This window comes from Achroia grisella, unplaced genomic scaffold (genome assembly GCF_030625045.1).
Source record: "Achroia grisella isolate CSIRO2021 unplaced genomic scaffold, CSIRO_AGI_Agris_v1 utg840, whole genome shotgun sequence".
In the NCBI taxonomy this organism is placed as follows: Eukaryota; Metazoa; Arthropoda; class Insecta; order Lepidoptera; family Pyralidae; genus Achroia; species Achroia grisella.
Window position 1 is genome coordinate 1,169,897 of NW_026713038.1, and position 22,929 is coordinate 1,192,825.

Genomic DNA, 22,929 nt, shown 5'->3' on the forward strand with positions numbered 1-22,929 from the left:
CTTCCAACTCTAATCAAAATTAAAGAAAGAAGAACGCACCGCGACCAACTCACATTCTTGTGTCGCTGCTGAGTAATCTTTTCTTTGAAAAAATATATTGCTATATATATTTACGCTTTGCTGTGCCGTTAAATAGTCTAATAAATAGACTAGCATATTTTAGTGTTACAATTATATATAGGTAAGTGTTTTGCCTCCTATTATTTTTTAATTATCGCAATTTTTTTCTTTACATGAATACGAACCGTTATTGTTTAAGATTTACAAAGGTCAATGTTCCCTAATATCGTAGGACGAATGTTATAACGATTTTATGTACTTATTTAACTTATGGCTGTATTAGCAAAGTTTTTTTTATTTCCATATTTAATTTTTTGCATATTTGGATTAACCACTACTTTTCACCTCACTATGTGCGAACAAAGCGACCGTTATTGTTCCCGCATGAATGACTTGACCGCACTTTGTGATAGATTCATTACAGTTATTCAACTAAAATTATTTCTAAGTATACCTACTTAATTGCTAGTCTACGCCGCATTGTCATGTTCTCTTAATACTATTTTCGTCCACTCAACCGGTTTTCGGTTCTGATGGCGTATGGCCTCATTTTCATCACAAGTTTATGGTTTGGTTAAAAATAACACGGATTAACGAAACATCGTGTTTGAATACACCTTCATATCTGAATGTTTTTCCTTAAATCTGAGGATAAATTTAAATTTAATTGTTTATACCTTAATAAATCAATATAAAACAACAGAAAACAATATTATGGATATAGATAAATCATATTTTCAATAACACTTCTGTAGTATTTACAACTAATCTTGATTAATTAATTAAAGGCTTATTAAATAATTTTGTTATTAATTGAAATAAATAACCTATGATTATTTAGACTTGAAATCAATTAAATAGATTAGTTATAAACTAATTAGCAAATGAATGGCTAGTTGTAATAATTACCAATAAATTTGTGTGCATTCAGCTTCTGACCTAAGTCTAAGTAGTTTTTATGTTCAGAATTTTTGCCTAGACTGGTTTTTTAAATGTCAATGTATAAAAGATTTCAATTATTACCAACATAGGCTTTGTACAAACTCATTTATGTACTTCTGTCTCTTTTATTTCTTCTGCAAAACTATGTACTCCTGTCAGGTGAGATGGGATGGATTTCTGCTGCAAATTTTAAAGATATGGCATATAGAGTATGGGAACAGAGGCAGACACCTTAGTCTTCCAGATTGTTTGTGTGAAATATTTAACACTTTTTTACATGAAAATGTTATGATATTTCTTCCTCTTTTAATTTGAATGACTTCCTCCAAATAAGGTTAGGTGATTTAGCCAATGGTAATGATATTTATATATTGGAAATTCTAAGTAAGCAGGGTTAAGTATATATATTAGATAAATGGTGATAACTATCAGCTGATAAGAACATACTATCACACCCATTCTATTAACTACATGAATAATACCTAATAGGACTTGTAGTTTTAATGATAAAATGATTACCTTCATAAAGATATAATTTAATGCCGTGGATATGACTAGCAGAGCAACAGATATTACTATTTTTTAATGGACCGGCCTGTACTAAAGGTTTGGCGGGATGATTGATGCGCATGAGGTCAGCTCAGTTAGGTCATGACAAATTCACAATGGTTTCCAGAGGGAACCTTGTGGAGGTTTACCTAAACATTGCTAGCTTTGGGGTCATCAGTCTACATTACTAACAGTCCCCTCCTCTAAGATTTTACAATTTATTAATATAATTTGGCTATTCCTGATCCATATTATGTCTATAATTTATGAACTATGTTAGTGAAATATAAACACAAGATAACTTAATTCATATCTATATCCAATCCATCTACTAAACTGTAATATGTAAATACATATATTTGCATATTGTATACCTTATATACAGCACTCTCTCTCTCAGCATAAAGTAGTCCACTGCTGTATGGTATGCCTCTTGCATAATTTTCCACTCTATACCTTACCTTATATAGGAAATAAAAATAAATATTTATAAACAAGCATTTGCTACAGAAAAAACGAATAATATCTTATTAGAAGCTGATCATAAATAAACAAGGACAGATAAATTAATATATACAAGCTGTAATATATAAATATGTATATTTGCTTATTGTATATAGGATTTTTTTGATATGGCTAATTGGCTGTTTTTTTTATACAATAGTCCAATCTGAAGGCTCTGTTTCTTAAATTGTTTGTATTCTTTAATTATTGTAAGTTCATGATGCTGCTCTAATGAGTCAGCTCTCAGGCTCTGTCTGCAATCTCAATCAAATCTTTCCCTTTAGTCCCCGGATGTTATGTCAACTTTTAAGTTGAGAGAATCTTAGACTCTGATTCTGTGTTCATTTAATCTAAACTGATAGCTTCTACTGTGGGATTGTATTTCCTGTTTTAGTGTTTAATTTTATGTCCACATACATAAGCTTGTTACTTATGTATTGTGGAATGTAGGAAATAAAAATAAATATTTATCTACAAGCATTTATAGCAGAAAAAAACAGTCAAATCCGATGACAAGACTGAGTGCCGATAAAAAAGGACAGAAAAGTATATGTATCTTTTTTTGTGTATGATAATGGAATGGTGCACCCGCCTGCGCTAACGGTGTACGCTGGTGGGGCACCAGTGGAGGATGATAAGATGGACATGAGGTCAGGTCATTTAGCTCAACGTGACAAATTCACTAGGAATTTATCATCATGGTTTCTAGGAGGAATCACATGTAGGTCAATCTAAGATATGGTTTATTGCTAGCATGGGAGTTACTAATTCCCATTACTAACAATCCCGTTCCCCCAGAAAAATATATACAAGCATCATACTTCATGAATGGTATGTGTTTCATTCCACTTTCGAATTGACCACACATCTTGATCCACATGTGTTAGCAGGGTATGCATTAGAAAGAACATTTCTTTCAAGTCATTTAAAGCATAAAAAAACGGAATCATTATAATTAAAAATTTGGACATTTCTGATATGTTATGGATGACCACAGAACAAAGAGGTAGATAGAAATATATTGATAAGAAATTACTTAGAATACCACCATAGCCACACTTCTCATGTCATCTTTTTAAACACATAAATGTAATTAATCTTATTGTGTTTTTATATTTGAGCCTAAATAAATTAGTGCTGGTTGGTAGTTTGTATTCACACGTTTCGACTTATAAAATGTGAACTTGCAAGGATTGTTTAAAAGAGCAACATACAAGTTTCTTGCTTATTCTTCTTGTGATGAGAAAGCTTTCCAAATAAGCGGTAGATTTAAAAAAAAATGTTGATTAACAAAAGTGCTTAAATTAAGTTTATTTGAATAAATGATTTTCTATTCTATTCTAATCTAATTAATTGGTACCAAATAAAAATAATTCTCATGTAACGAAACAGTTGTGTTTTGAGTATTTTATTTCGTAAAATGAAAATATAACGCAGACCGAAGATTTGTTATAACGCATAGTATAGGCGTGTGGATTACGCCCCCATACTATTTCTGTCTAATTTTTTTTTCTTCTGTATATATCATAATATTATTATTAGATACCTGTCATAAACTTTAATTTTACATTTATATCTATAATAATAATATTTCAGGACAATTCGCACAGCGCCATCTAGTCACAAGCTAAGCAGAGCTTGTGTTTTGATTACTAGACAATTTATATGTACATTTTTTTTATTTTAAATTCATACCTACACTCATAACTATACAAACAATCATACTCATGAATACAAATATTTGTACCGTGCGAGGAATCGAACCCGGGACCATAACCCGGACGTAAAGCGGTGTGCTAAACCGCTAGAGCACCGTCGTCGTCGTATATTCTGAACAGCTTAATAACATGTCATAAGTTTATTGTGTTTGTGTCATAGGTCTTAATAAATTTATAACTTAAAGTCATAAATTTATTTGACATGGTATGTTTATTTAGTTGCCCCAAATTGATACATTGTATTTATCTCGTTAGTTCTAAATTAATAATTGCCTATACCATGTTATGAAGTAATTAACACAGTTGTGACTAGAAATAATTAAAACACAGTTATTCAGTATCAATAATAATAACCCAGGACGGTAAACACAGCTCGTGTTATGAGTATGATGTTATACAACTGATAGAAATACGTTTCTTTTTTATAAATACATACATAGGAAACACTCAGACTAAAACAAACAATCATACTTATGAATACACGTGTTTGTATCGTGCGAGGAATCAAATCCGCGATCATAACCTTCATAGTGGGATTAGTGTTACAATGAACTCTTATGATCTTTTTAACAGCTAAACATGATTCTTTCTCTGAGTGTAGAAAAATGTGCTAAATATTAACTGAACTCGTTTGCAGGTGCAAAATTCATTATCCCACAAATAGGACTTTATGTTATATTCAAAGAAAATTTAAATCGTTGGGTTTTTGTTTTATTTATTTATTTATTAAAACTTTAATGCACAAATACATAAATAAAGGTACACATTGCGGACTTAACACCTCGAGGCATTTTCTCCCAGTCAACCATTGGGCAAACAGAGATCCATGTTGGCGGTGCATTAACAAATTGAAATTCAAATCTAAAAAAAATAAAATAATAAGAAGATCACTTTAATATGATTAAATATAAATACATATGCGAATATACTTATAAACTATAATACATAATATGAATAAATAATTATACATATATAAATATAACTACATACACGTACGTACCTACATACATACATACAAATACACATACAATTATAAATTTATACAAATCAACAGGGAAATTCAGATACATAGAGGTGGTTGGGTGGAGGAATAATACAAATGTTTTAGTTGTAGTTTACCTACGTACCTATGGTATTTAACTTATAGTTTATGAGTTAACCCGCGCAACTTCGCCTGCATCACACTTACAGACTTACTTGACATTTATATTTCGCACAATTTACATAATATCTTATTTAATTATAGCCTATGTGTTATTATGATTTATAAGCTATATTGCTGTAAAGTTTCTTCAAAATTCGTTAAACAGTTTTTCTATACATTCATACTTTAAACTTTCACGTTTATAATATTAGAAAGATGTACTCTATCTCCAAATAGCAGTCTTTCATTCGGTTTAAAAAAAGGTGAAGTTTGAAGCACAGTCGCCCAGGTATTATATAGAGTAACATGCGTATTCAATAAAACTATCCAACCATAAACAATACCTTATACGCAGCTAGGAGATCAAGAACGATTGCTTACCTTCAAATAGTCTATGTTTGCACATAGATTGATTATTATTTCAACGCATTTCCGTACATTGTGGTCTCTGACACGTGCTTCGCACATCGTGAACGCGATATAGGTAATCATAATACAACCAGTAACTTATTTATAGCTATGGTAAACTTAATACCTGCGGCTTTGTCCGTGTAATTTAAGGCTAATGTATCGGTATTAATCGACTGCATTTCTGTTTATCAATCTGCTTCTTATGAGGTTCGGGTTTTTCCTTTATCGTGTTCTTCAACTCTAATGTTATTTCTTTGACGAATCACATAGGTTTGTGTGTAATTATTTCCAATTGGCTATTACGCGATTTTGTATAGTTATCAAGTTTTGGTTTTTTTATATCATTGTTGGTGAAATAGGTATTTCAAGTAAGGGATAGTGTAAAAAAACACAATTTAACACGTTAAAGACCGCATGCCTACCGGTCGGTCACTCCACAACCAAAGTAAATTTACACGTTGAGACCGTAGGTCGTAGGTATTTTCACACATTCGCTAGATCACCCGTGGGCACTTTAATTTAAATAAATCTAGTTAAATAATGTCTACCTCAAATTATTGTACACTAAAAACATATTTAAGAAATAATATATGTAATTAACAATAAGAAAATTGCGGGTCTCTATTTTCCAAAGCGGTATTCAACGTGTTAAGTGTTTATTTTAATAAAGATAGTTTGTTGTAATATAGAATTCTCTTCTTTATAATATTAGTATAGACAAAAATATACTGATATTCTCATGTATCTATTATGCCACATATATATCAGACGGTAAAAAATGTGATCCCATTTAGATATAGTATCGTATGACATTTTTTACCGTCGGAAAAAATTCCGCCTAGTAATACATATAGAATGTCTAGTACAGGAAGGAAGGCAATAAAATAGGACCAGACTGTGACTGATTCACTTTGACGTTTTTAGTGTTCCATTATGACTCAACCGTGCTATCTTATTCAGAGCAGATATCTTTAAATTACATGACTAAGGTTCACACAAGTAGGACAATGTAGCTGTGGCGGTTTGTATACATCAAACTTGAAGTTTTATACTTCGGTCGAGAATGTTTTTTTTTTAATTATATTTGAATCTCTCTTGTTTTGTTTAATTTCTCAGTGGAGTATTCTTCTAAATGGACTTCATTTTACATCTGGTTTTAGTATATAATTAAAACTTCTGCACCCAACAAAAGATCTCTTTTATTAGGAGTTGTGAATTGAGCGTCTGCTAAAGTTAAATCTTGAACGTTTATCCATTCTAACATGTCAACTTCTCTTTCAGGTAGATACGACGTAATATTATCCAAAACATAAGCTTATTTCCAATTTAAAGTTATGGTCAATGCTTGACTGTATAGTAGATTTCACCATATGAGTAGCCCTTAACGTATTATAGTTACCTAAACCTGAAATAGGATTCGAATTAGAATTTCATGTAGTTTCAATGATTGAACAGCTTCCTCTGTGACGAAGCAAGCTTGTGAGCCTTGATCTAGTAAAGCGCGGTATGGCTTGAATTCACTTGAGTTGGACTCTAAATATATTGTTAAATATATGTTTATTAACCAATTCAGTAGCGTTTTGATAGTATTATTTTATGTTGGTATTATTGTTTGTTCGTTATTATTTTTTAATCATCCCTAACCTAAAGCCATGGCCAAAAGCTAGTAGTGGAATCATAAAACTACAACTTTCCTTAAAGCAGATATTGAACTGAATTTTTTTACAGATAATTTAGATTGAAAACCTCAAAATTGAAATAAATCTGATTTCTTTGTTTCTGAATGACATTAATCTTATTTCTTGCTTGGTAATAAATGTACTCTTTATTAAACATTTTCCAAAACAGAAACAGTAGCCCGCAAATCATATATTGTTAATTAATGCTTATCACGACCAGTTAACAACTAGTTTGCGTAAACAAGCGTTACCTATCCTGTTAAAAGATTCCGTAATGAGATGAAAATTAGAAAGCTAGTTACAACATTGTTTTAGTACACACTATCGACCCGTCCTGGCTGCGCATGGATGCATTACAAGTCTTTGAAATTCTTCACTTGGTTTTATAGTTTATATGTATTATACATATAAACCTTCCCCTTGAATTCCTCTATCTTTTGATAAAAACTGCATTACCATCCCTTGCGTAATCTTAATCTTAATAATAAGATAAACGCGAAAGTTTGTGACTATGGATGTATGTTACTCTTTCACACAAAAACTACTGAACGGATTTTGATGAAACTTTACAGTAATATAGCTTATGAATCACAATAACATATAGACTATATTTTATATTGAAATTTAACGCGGATGAAACCGCGGGCACAGCTAGTTTAAAATGTATGAGCAAATGAAGTCGATTTCATTTTGTACTATGTAAACATTTTGTACGTTTAACTCCTCTTTTTTTAACTATTATAATGCTATTGACCTGGTGTTTACAACTTCACCTAATGATAAAGGGGGCGAGTGGAGAGGGCATTCCAAACCCGTGGAATGAGTTATAGAGTCCCTAAATGCAAATTCTCGACTGATAAATAGACACGATTGTAGATAAAGCGCCTTGAAAATTTATTTTCCTTCATGACATAGTGACGCTATGGGTTGGTGTGGCCCCTTATGCATGCAGAGGACTAAGGTATCACCCTCCATATCATATCTCGGTTGCTCAAGTTGCTAGGCTGAATATAATAAATAGGCGAGACAGAGGTGCCCACGCAGTTGACTGTACAAAGACCTCGATAAAAAAGTACAGTCAAAGTCTAGTTTGAACTACAAGAAATTAGAATAGCAATTGGTATATAATAGAAATCGTTTATTCAAATAAACTTAAATTTTTAATGGTTGCAGTTAATTTTTTTTAATCTACCGCTCATTCTGAACGTGTCTCATCACAAAAGAAACTTGCGTGACACTCTTTTGAATAATTGTCTTTCTATATTACTTTTTACTAAATAGATATACTTAACTCACAAGTTGCGTTAATATAAATGCGAATCACGTCAGTTTATAGGATTGTTTATTGAATATGAATGACGAGTTTATTGAATACTGTTTGATGTGGCGGACCATTGTTTGTTAACCACTTTATAGACTTTCCGCTATAGAAAATAACGTTTAGAAATTAATCACCCACGCTTCATTGTATTCCATTACGATTCAATACTAATTAAGTTCAACTGAACAGGAAACTCATCCGCATCGAATTGTTAAGATACAGTGAGTGATATTGTAACTAGTTGTTACCGCGACTTGGACCGCGTGGTCCATTTTCTTATTGTAATAAATAAAATTTCTAAAGTAGTCGTAAGTTATTCCTTATAACATTAGCTATCTGCGAATGAAAGTCCTGTCGAAATCGGTCCAGCTGTTTCAGAGATTAGCAAGAACAAACAGACAGACAATTTTTTTATTGCAAGTACCGTATATACTTTCATGTAGCTTTAGTGTGAAGGATGGAGATCAAGACAACGAGCAAAAGAAAACAGCACCAGTATGGTCGTAAAATACTGTAATGGCTTATGTCATATATAAACAATATAATATTATAAAAAATATACATATAATATATAATATAATATTATAAAAAATAGCTCACAACATTTAGTAAAATGCTAATTTTAAAATACAAACTTCAATTTTATTTATTTGTATACATCTGTATTATTATAACAGCATTATGGACCCTGATGGCCATAGTAAGTTACGATGAAATGCGTTAAGAGACTAATTACTCTACGTATAATGTTTTTTTCCCATTTTATTTGTACAGGCTCGAAAATCATACACTCATGTAGGACATATAATTTTTAACCTTGTATGCAGGTATTTTTTTTTCACTATCAACTCGTTCAAGTTGGAAAATGTAATGAGAAAAGCATAATACTGTGTGTGAAGTGTATTTTTTAAATGTGTACCGACGATATCACATAATGTGTGACTTTCTGCACTATCAGTATACGCTAACGAGGTACCCGTGCAGGATTATAGGATGAGTATCAAGTCAGCCCCTTGAGGGAATTTTATCAGGAAATACCTGTGAGTGTGTTGATATCGACCGGACGTGACACATTGCTAGCAATGGGGTCAGTACTCGTTCAAAGCACCCCACTGTTGGGTAGGTATTTTATATATTACTAGCTGTCCCGGCAAACGTTGTTTTGCCATATAAATTAATAACTCTATAAAAAATAGGGGTTGATGACAGAAGGGTGAAAATTTAGGATTGTATGTATTTTTGTATGTGGTATCATAAAAAAATAGAAACTAAAAAATTTGTCTAACATTTAGGGGGATGAAAAATAGATGTTGGCCGATTCTCAGACCTACTCAATACGCTTACAAAATTTCGGAATCAAAAAAAGAATCGGTCAAGCCGTTTCGGCGGAGTATGGGAACGAAAACTGTGACAGGAGAATTTTATATATAAGATAATTTGTAGGTATACAAACATAAAAATTGTTCTGTAGTGAAAACAATGCACTGTACATTTATTATTCCATATCAGACGGAGGATGTGCGCACAATATTATTATAATTAGTTTTCTTGTATGCCATTTAATATTAGTCTTTATACCATAGTTCATTAGGTTTGTTTAAATATGCCAGTTTGTATATAACTGTTGTGGAAGTACATACACACTTGACCGATAATGGCTAAGTTCGACGTTTATATATAGGCCAATTTATGTATAGTATTCTAGAAAATAGTATCGTCTATTGTCCTGAGATTGAATTGCTTAATTAAAAAAATATCATTAATTCACCCAAATCTTAAGTACGGAAAATTGAGCATATATGTATATGTCGATCTCCCGTCCAAATGATACGGGGATCGAAAAGCGGTGCCCTCAGACAAATGTATCCGTCAGGCGGGAGTTGGCGTTCAGCCGATCCTGACCTAAGCCCTTCCACGGGTTTTGAGTGCTATTTGCACTCGCTCTCTATCATCCGGTGAAGCTGTGAAGTCCAGTTGCATTGCATCCATTACAGTCGCCTACGTGCATACTTTCATCACTTTCTTTGACTTTTTTTTACTTTAATTTTATACGTGTCATGTCGGTGTTTGGCCCTATACGGTCTTAAGTTGAAGTCCAAATCCCAAGTTACTATTCGGTGTGAGTGATATAACAGTGTAATTACTGGGTACAATGGCATGACATTAGTTCTTAGGACTCGCAAGGCATGACGGTACCACAGTCATCACATGGTGAAGTGATGTGATTTGTGCTATTCATGTAAAACTTGACGATTTCCATAAAGGGCCAACAAACTAATTGTCATTTGAGTCATATTAAAAAAGAAGAACCTATTGATCTCCAATAAGCGCGTATAATAGCTATACCGATTGGAAATATAATTACTGCAAGTTATATATAGTATATACATATATAGGTATAGTATAAATTTACTTAATGATGAAAAATAAAACTGAAATTAGGAAACTTTTTGAGGCGGGCCCGACGGACCAAAAAACTCAATATGTTTCAAGTCACAACGATATAGTAATTATTTTCACCGATACAACCGACCAAATTACATTTATCACAACCTGAATCGGTGGCCTTATAACGAATTGTAATGTGGCATTAAATTATAGTTAATTGTTTGAAAGTTGGAGAAGTTTTTGTTATTTTTTATGACTGGACTAAGAATGGTAATAGTTTAGAATTACTATTATTAAATCAATCAAATTATCTTTATTCATGTATGTCTATTACAGACTATTATGATATATCAAAAAGTACCGTCAGTTCCGAGAGCATTCGAGCTAAAAAAACTGGCAAGAAACTCAGCTCAGAATTATTATTAAATCAATTATATATTTATTCATATCGGTCTATAACCTTATGATATGTCAAAAACTCGAGCGCGAGCATTCGAACTAAGAACTCGGCTCTTATTCTTGTGCTTTATATATTTTTACAATATTACAGATTCATTATTAAATTAAAAATTAGGGAGAAAAGAGTGACCACCACCATATGCTATTGCAATTTTGTTAAAAGGAAATAGTCTTATCAATGGCCGTAACCAGAATAGACCACTCGCCACAAGCAGCACCCGTTCACGAGTATGACGGATACGGACGTATATATTCATAATTAGTTACGAAAGAGCGACTTGGTATTTGAAGTAAATTCCTGAACTTCCTAACAGATAATTAGATTTTAAGTTAAGTTTTTATCATTAATAATTTCCAGATCTACACAGAATGACTTCAACACCTTTCAACGTCGGTCTGACTGAGGGCACGCGATCATCAAGCAGGGTGCTTCGCCCTCCTGGTGGCGGACACACCGATATCTTCGGTGGAGACCCGGAGCCCCCACGCGGCCGTCGTCTGGCGTCTGCCATTGCTATTGCAAATGCCAATTCAAATGCTAATATAAATGCTGGTAATTATATATCCTCACGCTTGTAATATCTAATGGGGTAGACAGGGAATTTTAATTGTCAGCGTTGTTCTAAATATTTGAAGAGTCTCATTGAGGTTTTTGAATACCACATATAGAGGGTGAGCTTGCCACAATGTCTGAGATTGATAATAATAGAAAAAGTAGAAAGAATCTATAAGTCTAAGTATAAACTTAATATGAACACTTTTACATATATATTATTTATATTGTTAATCGTTCCTGGACATGAATAATTGTATGTCAAAGAAAAAAGTTTCATCGTTCTAGCTTTAAAAATTACTAATTTCCATACAAACCTTTATCCCCTATTTTTTTTACAAACTGAATATCATATTTATTTATATTTAATCAAGAGCATAAACAATAAGTTTCATCTTCTAGGTTTAAAAATTACGTATAGAAATACAACCTTGTTATCTGTTATCTGCCCTTTTTGAACCCCCTTACAATCATTTTTCGCATGAAAAAGTAGCCTATTTTATTTCTCATGGTTTAGACTATCTTTGTACCAAATTTGATTTAAATATGTTCAGTAGTTTTGGCGTGAAAGCGCAACAGGCAGACAGACAGAGTTACTATCGCGTTAATAATATTAATAATGTTGTTGTAAATGTGTAATTACTTGAAGAAAAGCGTATGAAATGCAAGCACTTCGCAGAATCTGTGAATTGTGGCTGGCAGACTGTATTCGTAATACAGTAATATGAAAAAGGGTATGCTACATTGCTTCAGGCATACGGAAAGTAAAGAATGTTAAGTTATTCATTCCTTATATGCAATATACACCATTATATAGGTGTGTAAATAGTTCGTTTGCACGAGAAATCGTTTTGCAGTCTTTATGTACGCGATTGCGCGACGCACAGAATTGTATTGTCTTTATTGTATTGTCTATATTATGTTATATATAATGTTTAAAAATAATAATATTATTAAAAATTTAAAAGAAACACATTTCAGATCTTACCAATAATGGTACCCGGCTGTTAATTTTGCATTCTAATTTATTATTTGTTTTAACATAATTCTAGACTGCCCTACATGTATTTTCGCTTTTTATTTCTTTATAACATATTATTGCATCAACATTGATAGGACTTGTACAATATTTAAAGATTCATAATAAAAAGGTGGTCTTGGAGGGCTAATATTATAAACGCGAAAGTTTGTTAGTATAAATGGATGGATGTTTGTTAGTCTTTCACGCAAAAACTATTGAACGGATTTTGATGAAACTTTACAATAGCTTATACGGAAAGATATTATGTAGATTGGGCGAAATATAATGATAAATGTCAAGTAAGTTTGATACAGACGAAGTTGCAGGGGTCGCTAGTTATCGATAAAAACGCTGTACTAAATAGAAATATCCATTTATTTAAAACATAATTATGATTAAAACTGAGTAAAAATACAACGATAACAAACGGCATATAGAAATAGTTCCAATTGGCCAAGCTTATGTTCATGTATAACCTTAAAATTGCAACACAAAGTTGCAAAACAACACCCACGCCACGCCTGAAATCGATGCGTTCGTTATAAATGCAAGCGGGGTGTCGGGTTATCAGATTTACCATACTATAAATTTACTGTCTATAGCAGTGTTTCCCAAACTTCTCTATACACACAAAAGAAATATACATATATTAAATCAAAGCCTTAATAAAATAATTACAGTTCCAGTCGACGAGCCAGCCAAGCCAACGAATGGCACAGTTTCACCGCCCCGCAACGGTCAAAACACTCCTGAGTCACCTAAAGAAGAAAGAGTGGAGTCTATTCCGGAAGTTCAACTGGAGGCGCCAATTGTTGAAATACCCACCAAGACTGAGAGCAAGCCGGAACCGGCAATATTTAATGAGCCAGCCAAGGCTGAGGCCCCGAAACGCGTACGCGTTCCACCTGGTGGGTTCTCATCAGGGCTCTGGTAAGACTGGATATTGCTATAAAGCTTAGTTTCGTGGCATAATTAAGATTCTCGCTGGGACCAGTTGAAATTAGGCTAGTGTTTTGTTATGAATGTGCAAAGATTGTAATTTGTATTAGAATTGGCCAGTAACAAATAGGTGTTTAATTATCAATTAATAATTATAAATTCTTCCTCAAAAAGACTTGTGCATTCAGAATGAAGTCGAAATAATTGTCTCAAATCGCTTTGTCATAAAATATAATTATGAAAATAATAAATACAGACATTAATTTAAAATAAAACCTATAAATTTTATTGACTGTGCATGCAACTTTAAAACTTAAATGCATATACATGTGATTTTAACCATTTCTAAACACATATACCTTAAAAAATTTTTTAAACGCGATCTATTCCGTTTATACTGGAGTTCCAAATTGAGTTTTAATTTATGTATAATATGAATCACAATCATTTGCACACAAGAGTTCGTATCGTAATCTACATGGTGACGAAATATCTGTAGTTCAGAGGGTTCCTCTGGCCCATGAGACTGAACCATCAAATTTGTCACAAAATTATTGGGGATCGTGAGGTATTTTGTGCGGGAATGACTAAAGATCATATTTAATACAGTTTAGTTAGCTCGGGTAAGGAAGGAAGCTCTCATTATCTTGAAATTACACATCACATCATCTAATCATATCATATAACATAGCGTAGGTTACATAAAACGTGAACATAAACGATATTCGTCACAAAAGGGATTCGTCACAAACCCAGTTTGTCACTATGCAGTTCTGTAATGTGCGAAATTATAATGATACTTATGTACGTAATAGCGAAACAACATGACATCCAAATTCGAATTATGTCAAAATCTAATGTTTGAATATTTTTTTTTATAAAATTGCGTTATGACAAACTGCTTTTGTGACAAACTAAGAACATGTATAAATTTTCTTGCTACCTACGTACTGTAACATAAAACGTGCATGTATTATTATATAACGGTATTTCATACATGTAAGGATTTCGTCACCAATACGATCTTCGTCTTTATTGTTGAATGCTAGATGTTTATTGAATGTAGATAATGATGTTTAGTTTATGCCATCGGACTTTGCTGGTCCCAAGCCCTTTCTCGCAGTGATTTCGCTTAAGCCCTTAATGACAAGTTGTCAACTATTCCTCGCAGAATGCAATTCTTTATTTACTGAACAAATGTATCTTTTTAACTAGGTTTTATTTACTTTATAGGGTAACACTATTATTTTTAACTCGGTATTATACCACCACAATTTAAGTAGTATTTTTTTTTTATTTTAACCCTACTTTATTCTAGATTCTGGCAAATTGCCAACAACTAATTATAGATATATCGTCACAATTTTATTGGTATACTACCTTTTAATATCTGCCAAAAATGTCTTAATTTTTTTTATATATAAATTATGTACTTTCTTATATTTAGTATGTTGAAATGTGAGTTCATAGCATTTTTTATATTAGTAACTTAAATATAGGAATGCTTTACAAGTAAGAGTGTTGGTAACACTAGAAATGAATTTATTTACTTGTACTGTTTGGACTGAGATGTGCCTGTTGGGATTGAATGTTGTACTTAATGTTTCTCTATTAGCATTTGATGTTTTGCCGTCTGTTTTTATTATCGATAATATTTGTATGCCTACGCTGGCAATTATGCGATTATGTATATTGATAATTGTATTTTTATATAAATTAAATACATTACATTTTATTATATTGTTTTATTTCTTACTAGTTGTGCCTGCAACTTCATCCGCGTGGACGGACGTGGATGTAATGTAATGATGTAATCACGTTAAATTTCATAAGATCCGTTTAGTTATTAATGGGTAATAAGGTCTGACAATTTCGTATTTGTGGTATTAACAATATTAGTATGGATTGTAATGTGTAAATATAAAGAAAATATGACTATTCCTACTTGTGTCGTAGTGGCTTTTTATTTAGATTCTAAGCTAGATATGCAAGTATATTTCATACGCTGTCAATGCAACTGAATCATGAGATTCATGCAGAATTATTCTAAATGAGTTCTATAATTCGTATTAGTGGATATCATATACTTGTAACTTAAGATCGGTCGGTTGCGTTGCATTTTTCATAAACTTTGCTTGAAATAAATGCAGCATTTATTTTCAAGTCAATAGTACCCAATAAAAAAAGAATTGTCATAATCAGCACACGTATGGTTAAGCATTAATTTTTTTATATAAATCTTGTACTTTCTTATATTTTAAAATATGAGTTCTTAGCATTTATATTATCAGTGCATTAGGTCTCATTTTTGCAAATTCACGAATTAGACTAAGTAAGCGTATTAATAAACTTTTTTTTTGATATGACGTTATTTTTATCGATCAATCAAAATGAAGTACAACAGACATTGTTGTCAAAATTTTTGTACAATCACAATGGCCATAAAACATTTGTACATTTTCATAAACGGTTCCTAGGTTTCTACTATAAAAATGGCATTTCATATATCTGATCCACAGTTCTTAGCAATTATTTCTAATTAATTACATTCACAATAATAATACTTACATATTAAAACGATCAATTTGTTTTATATGTATATTGTATGTAGGGTTAATAAATAGTGCATATAATAGAGAGACTAGAATGGAGGGTGGAGGGCGACAGTCGCGCTTGCTCGGACGACTGCTCGGCAAGCTTCGCGGCGAGCATCATCGTTACTCAGCGCTAGATAAAAATATCTCGTTTACTTCCTCTGGGTAAGTAAAACAGTTAGGTATTACTGTAGTTAATGCTTATACAGAAATTATATGTCACCTAATACCTATAATTGAAGTAGAATATAGTACATAGATAACATAGGAAACAAAGCACATATATATATTAAAAATCACAACGGAAATTAAAGATAACTATAATTATATTATAAATAGGTAGTTCGTATATTTTTTTGTTGGTGGTAATTTCCGGTTCTCCTGTTGGGAGTTTTTTGTATCTATGGTGATGAGCGAGCATACGGCCTATCTCATAAACAATCTGGTCTGGTAAACGGTTACTGTAGCCTATGAACGACTGAAACACCAGGGGCGTCAAATGCTCGTTGCCGACCCACTGTTGCTTTCCCGTCATTTTCTTTTTTAAAGATTTTGAGAGAAATTTTGTGAGTATGGAAGGATGTATGTTTGATATATGATGGATGTTTGGAATATCTGATACCTCCTTCTACCTCGTGTTTTATAACCATCATAATGCATTTAATATAGTAATATACTAAAAAAGGTTAGTATTCTACAAGTTTAAATACACATTGAGAAATTTAATATAACCCACAGCATGAGCGAAAGTACCGAATGTGGTAGCACGACTAATGTGGATGAGGATATGGAGCCGGGTACTGCAAGCGTTTCAAACGGACCCGTCGACGATGACCAATTTGCTGCCAACATTGATCAAAGGTTCTAGCCTTGATTCAGAATAATAACTAGTGGTCGAAATTCGACCATAATGAATTTAACATTCAGTAGTATATTGTCTATGATAAGACTGAAGACTAACAACATTAATTTATTCTAAATTTCACGAAAGAGTGTAACAATAAATAAAAGAGTATATTGGCGTGTGTATTTATACACATATATGTATATATGTGTATATGTGGCGAGTATATCAAATACATTGTAGTAGGTGTGATGTTTTTATGCATAATTAAAAAATATAGGTAAGTATATGCATTTTCCACTCCTCTATATATGTATATGTATAAGCTAATAGTGTGTATAAATGATTTCATTTATATACGCCTTCTAAAAAGAATAAGTAAACAAAAATATAGCCTAGCCCATACCTTGGCCGTAGTCGATATTTATAAGCATTTTTAATCTGTTTTCAAAGGTACAGCGGGCAATATTTAACACCGGAACAGTTGCCTGTGTTTTGTGATCAGCTGCACCATCTCGTTGAAGTAATAAGGAATATACAGTCTTATGCCAAGATCACAGGAGAGTATCCCAGGTTCGATTTCTTACTTTGGTTATAATTTTTATTTCACTGAAAAGTTAACGGCCACCCTTTGTTGTAATTCCTTTGGACTAAAGTGACATGCCAGAAAGATTACAGCTTACTAAATATTGTAACAGCTTTATTAATAAATATATATTATTGTAAATTTGTAATATTTCTAGTGCCTTTTGTCTATGGTAGGTTAACCATAAACAAAACACTTCTTTCGGAAACACATTATAACACACCCCCTCCGATCAAATCCCCGTCCAGGGAAATTACGACGAGGTTCGAACCCCTAGCTGTGCCCTCAGTTGGCCTTCAGCTGCTCCATAAGTCCGCATTGTTTTGCGGCACAAATAGGTGAGACAGTAGTAACTGTATAAATAATTTCGTACAATACATTGAATATCTATGGATCAGCGAGTTGGAGCGTCGTTTAGAACAAGAAGCTCGTGAGGTGGCCGCGCTAGCAGCTGAAGCGCGCAATGCACGTGATGTTGTAGCAAGAACTCGCGTGCAACATCGTGCAGTGCACGCGCAGAAAAAGCACCTCACCACGCATTTAGCACATTTGAGAGAGACAGGTAGGTTTGATTTATTTGCACTTGTGATTTGGGCCTATGAGTTTTTCGGCTTCTCTACACTATAATATATAATATGTATATTATCTACATATGAACCTTCCGCTTGCATCAATATATTGCTGAAAACTGTGCTACGGTCTGATGCGGATCTAATTGTAATTTAACATCATATTTTATGTACCTACCAGCTGATTCCGCGGTTTCACTTGCGTAATTTTTATAGTGTTATTCTAATGTATATTCTATACCTATTATTATAAATATCTTAAAGTTTATATTATATTAAAATCCATTAAGTAGTTATTGCGTGAAATAGTATAAAATATCATCTTTCCATCCAAAATTACAAACTTTCTCGTTTATAATATTAATAAGATTGCCACAAAACAAAAATATTGATTGATTGCGTAATTTAGAAGATCTAAGACAGTAGTGGTGACTTATTTTATATATCGCCTTATTTGGCGTCTTATTTATTTATATATCAGGAGTTATTTTATACTATGTATATAGTATATAGTAGATAGTATGGTATTTTTGTATGTGTGTATGTATTATATGTACATATGTCATAGAGTGGTAAACCTTTTGACACGGCCAATTATGACCAAGGCGATTCCTGAGCTTGAAGGGTCAGGCGTCCGTAATTATGTATATTTTCTTGAAATTCAACTACACGTTCTTGTGGAACAAAAATGTAATAATATATACACACTCAACAGAAATACGCGAGCTAGAGAGTACTGTCCGTGCCTCTGACCGCAAACTATTCAAGAGCTGGGAAGCGCTCAAAGATTCCTCTGATCCTGCAGCGTTTGATCCCCTGTTGGATGAAATCAGGGTACTTACTATAATTACTAATTAATGTAAATATGATCGCTGATCTAGCGGTTTTGCACACTGTCTTACTTCCAATGGTTTGGGATTCTATTCCACATACGACACAATTATTAGGAAATCAGTTCCAAGATTTAATTGAGGGTAGCATAACAATGCATTATTATACATGGATGATAATAGAATTTGCATCCTTCTGCGCTAACGGTGGACGCAGGCAGAGCATCAGCATCAGGAAGATGATGAGCATGAGGTCAAGTCTGCTAGCCCACTGTGACAAATTCACCTGTAGCTAATCACGATGGTTTCCAGGGGAGACCACATGGAGGTCGACCTGACATGGTACCAACATTATTATCAATGTAACTTGTAATAAAGTAGATGTCGAAGACGTCGGAAGTTTTGGTTATACTATTGCTGGAATAGGTTCCAGAATATTGTCGTACATAAACGTTACATCTGCAGCCATCGAAAGTAAAGATAGCTTTATTTTTTAATTAATACACGAACTGAAAGATAAACAGTATTTATTTAGTCACGATTATACGATTTTGTTATATTTAAAGTGAATATAAAATTTCTTATTTCAGAATAAACAAACAGCGCTGGAATGTCTGGTAAGATTGATAGAGGGTCGGCGGTCCGCGTTTTCACGAATTCCATTGCAACCTCGCCCACTACCACCTCCACTGCCACAGGAGGAGACAGAAGGTAGTAGTTTATAGCATTAGTATGTAATATTATGTTATCTGTGGCATTAGTAAAAATAATAGTTTTTTTGTATGTACTTGCAATGATAAATAAACTGATAACCACTTAATGGTAAGAAGTAAGTAGTTGTAGCCCACTCATGCATAAACGAAATGGCACACCGCCTTACTTCTGAACTTCCGACGGTCGCGGGTTCGATTCCTCGCACAGCACAAACATTTGTATTCATGAGTATGATTTTTTGTATCGGTGTGGGTGTTTTCTATGTATAGTATATATGTATTTACGAAAAAATAAGTCTATTTATTTGTGTTCGTTACCTAGTACCCATAACACATAATAGCTTAACTTGGATCTAGATGGCGCTGTGTGAATTGTCCTGAGATTATTGTTATTTAAGTACAGAGCAATATTTATAAAATGTTTCTCGATACTATAATCATGTAATTAAGGTTATCTATTTAATTCTTTATGTATGTAGTCAATAGTTTTGTTATAGAATCGTGTGCTGGCCGTAAACGACATGAAGGCAGGCGCTCCAACTGCAAGAGGAGACGTAAGGAAGCTAGATCAGCGCCGCTGTCTAACGAGCCAAGTCGACATGGTCCTTTGCCGCAGGTATATTTTACTTATTCAGGCTTTATTTTTTTTATTCAGTCCGTTTTTCTTTGCTCGAAAGCACTCTGAACTGACGGTTATAATAATAATAATAAATGGACAATTAACACAGAGCCATCTAGACCCACGGTTAGCAGAGCTTGTGTTATGCGTACTAGACAACATGACTACTTAGATATATTTTTTTGGAAATGCATACATAATATAGAAAACACCCAGACCGATGCCAACAATCATACTCATGAATACAAAGGTCTGTACCGTGCGAGGAATGAACCCCTTAGACGATCGAGGCCGTTAATATAGAATGTTTTAGCAGAGCTTATTCTTTCAGGTGACATTATATATACAAGGGTCGGAGTGTACCTCGAGGTACCGCGTCGGCAGTGCAGGCGCAGTAACGCTCACACCACTGGAGCTTCCGTCAAGAGCAAGTGTCAGAGACATACTGTTCTTTACTGCACAATAACTGTTAAAACGTGGAAATAAATTGATTGAATTAATTCATGTGTTACATATTTAATAGAAGATATAAAACTAATATTATAACGTGAAAGCGACTGAATCTTGATGTCGCTGGTTCATATCCGGCTCAAAGGACCACGTTGGGACTCGAGGCCAAGAAATTACTGATTTGGATAGTTGATAAAATCTTTATTTAAACTCCTACATTACACCTGATGAACTTAAGCGATAGAATATTTTCAAAAACACTAGGGACTAAAAGTTCGATAATGTAAACCCAACGTATGAAAATACTAGGAGCGATGGTTTTTATATCCTCAGGATAAAGTGCGCAATTTCCAAAGGAGATATTTCGTTTATGCATGGACGACAACCACATAGGATGTGTAACAGCGTTTCCTCTTCAACTCTTCAATCTGTCTTTCTCTTCAATCTTATATTGGATATATGGCAGTTAAATTACAGTGTACGCAGGTAACATCTTAGTCCTCCTTAAAGCTATCACTACCATCATATGATATTCTCAAGACGACGATAACGGGTTGCCACTATTAGATGGGCCTGTAGGTTTGTTTGCCTTTCTTTATACATAAAACAATATAAATTCTGATACATACAAAGTAGTATGTACAAATGTGAAGAGGATCTTAGAAAAAAACTAAACATTTTGTTATAAATTTATTTTACTAATGACACATAATCCGAGATTTACATATTTATCGTTAATTGGTTAAGTGTCTTATATTGGATACATATATATTTTTATACGATCACATAGTTTATAATACTAGGCTTTCTTTTCTTCTGGTGCGGCCGGCGGGACGGTACTGACCACGGCTGCTGTATTATCTCTCGAAGCTTCTTTTACCTGGAATTTTAAGATCACATCAAGAATATTTTTATTATGTACCTGATATACTGATGGTCCATGTAATAATCTGTGGTACTGTCGTATAAAAGCATGAAGATCACGGATAAACTACTTATTACTAACTAGCTGTGCCGGCGGTTTCACCTGCGTCAAACTTATAGCTTGTGTTGACACAAACAATCATACTCATGAATGTGCGAGGAATCGAACCCAAGACCATCGGAAGTAAGGCAGTGTGCTAAACCGCTAAACTACCGAGGCCAATGTACATCTATAAATATAAATAAAATTGGAGTGTCTGTTTGTAATAATGAAATAACCGTTTTTTAATACATGCATATGAATATAAATACAGTACATACACCAAAATAACAGTTTTTACAATTTCTGTCTGTCTGTCTGTTTGTTCCGGCTAATCTCTGAAATGGCTGGACCGATTTTGAAGGGAATTTTTTTAGCAGGTAGTGATTTAGGCAACTTATATTTTAGAAAAATAAAGTTAAATTCTACGCGGAGAAAGTCGCGGGTCCAGCTAGTTATAAATAAAACTGACCTCTCCAACTGTGGTAGACAATGTTTGCTGAACTACAGCAACAGATGACTGCGCTGGTTCTTCTTTCTTCTCTTCATCCGGCACCGGTGCTGAGTGTGTAAGCTGTAGACATCAATAAACGACAATAAATAACCCACGGGGTTTAAAGCGTCCATCGTATTTCAGTAGAAGTCATCATAGCTCTGTTCTCGAAAGTTCTTACCCATTCTAATTCCTAACATCTTGACCTAAAATTGGCCATGATACAAAAACCATCGCTTCTAAAAATATTCTCAAGTTCTTGTCCCTGGCGGACCTAGGTAGCAAACTTTGTAAAAAGGGTCGAGCACAATAGATCTCTGCAGGTTGCAGTGCTACAGGTCGTACAATAGCCCAAACCCGCAATCAAAAAAAATATTTGATCTACATACTAGTACGTTTCTTTGTTCGAGAATCAAACCCGCGACCTTTAAAAGTATAGTAGGCGTGAGGCCATCATGTCAATACCTGTAAAGCCACGAAGGCAATCAGTCCGATGATCACAAGAACTTTCATCACGCTCGTCACAAGAAGTCACAGTTAAATCAGTCACCCACGCAGTTACATTTATAACCTGTGTGG

General features: G+C 33.4%; 2 protein-coding genes across 2 annotated transcripts; both read left to right on the top strand.

The window, feature by feature from the left end:
• The first annotated feature begins 13 nt into the window (after positions 1–13).
• LOC131852140 (jupiter microtubule associated homolog 1) lies at positions 14–13,976 on the top strand. Its single transcript, XM_059202780.1, has 3 exons — positions 14–181; positions 11,534–11,728; positions 13,430–13,976. Exons 2-3 carry the CDS (start codon positions 11,545–11,547, stop codon positions 13,681–13,683), a joined length of 438 nt encoding a protein of 145 aa, XP_059058763.1. The 5' UTR covers positions 14–181; positions 11,534–11,544; the 3' UTR covers positions 13,684–13,976.
• A 2,116-nt stretch (positions 13,977–16,092) lies between these two features.
• On the top strand, positions 16,093–20,933 carry LOC131852154 (uncharacterized). The gene is made up of 8 exons (XM_059202795.1): positions 16,093–16,447; positions 17,021–17,143; positions 17,580–17,699; positions 18,111–18,274; positions 18,997–19,115; positions 19,702–19,822; positions 20,322–20,440; positions 20,775–20,933. Exons 1-8 carry the CDS (start codon positions 16,335–16,337, stop codon positions 20,907–20,909), a joined length of 1,014 nt encoding a protein of 337 aa, XP_059058778.1. The 5' UTR covers positions 16,093–16,334; the 3' UTR covers positions 20,910–20,933.
• Positions 20,934–22,929: the final 1,996 nt, after the last annotated feature.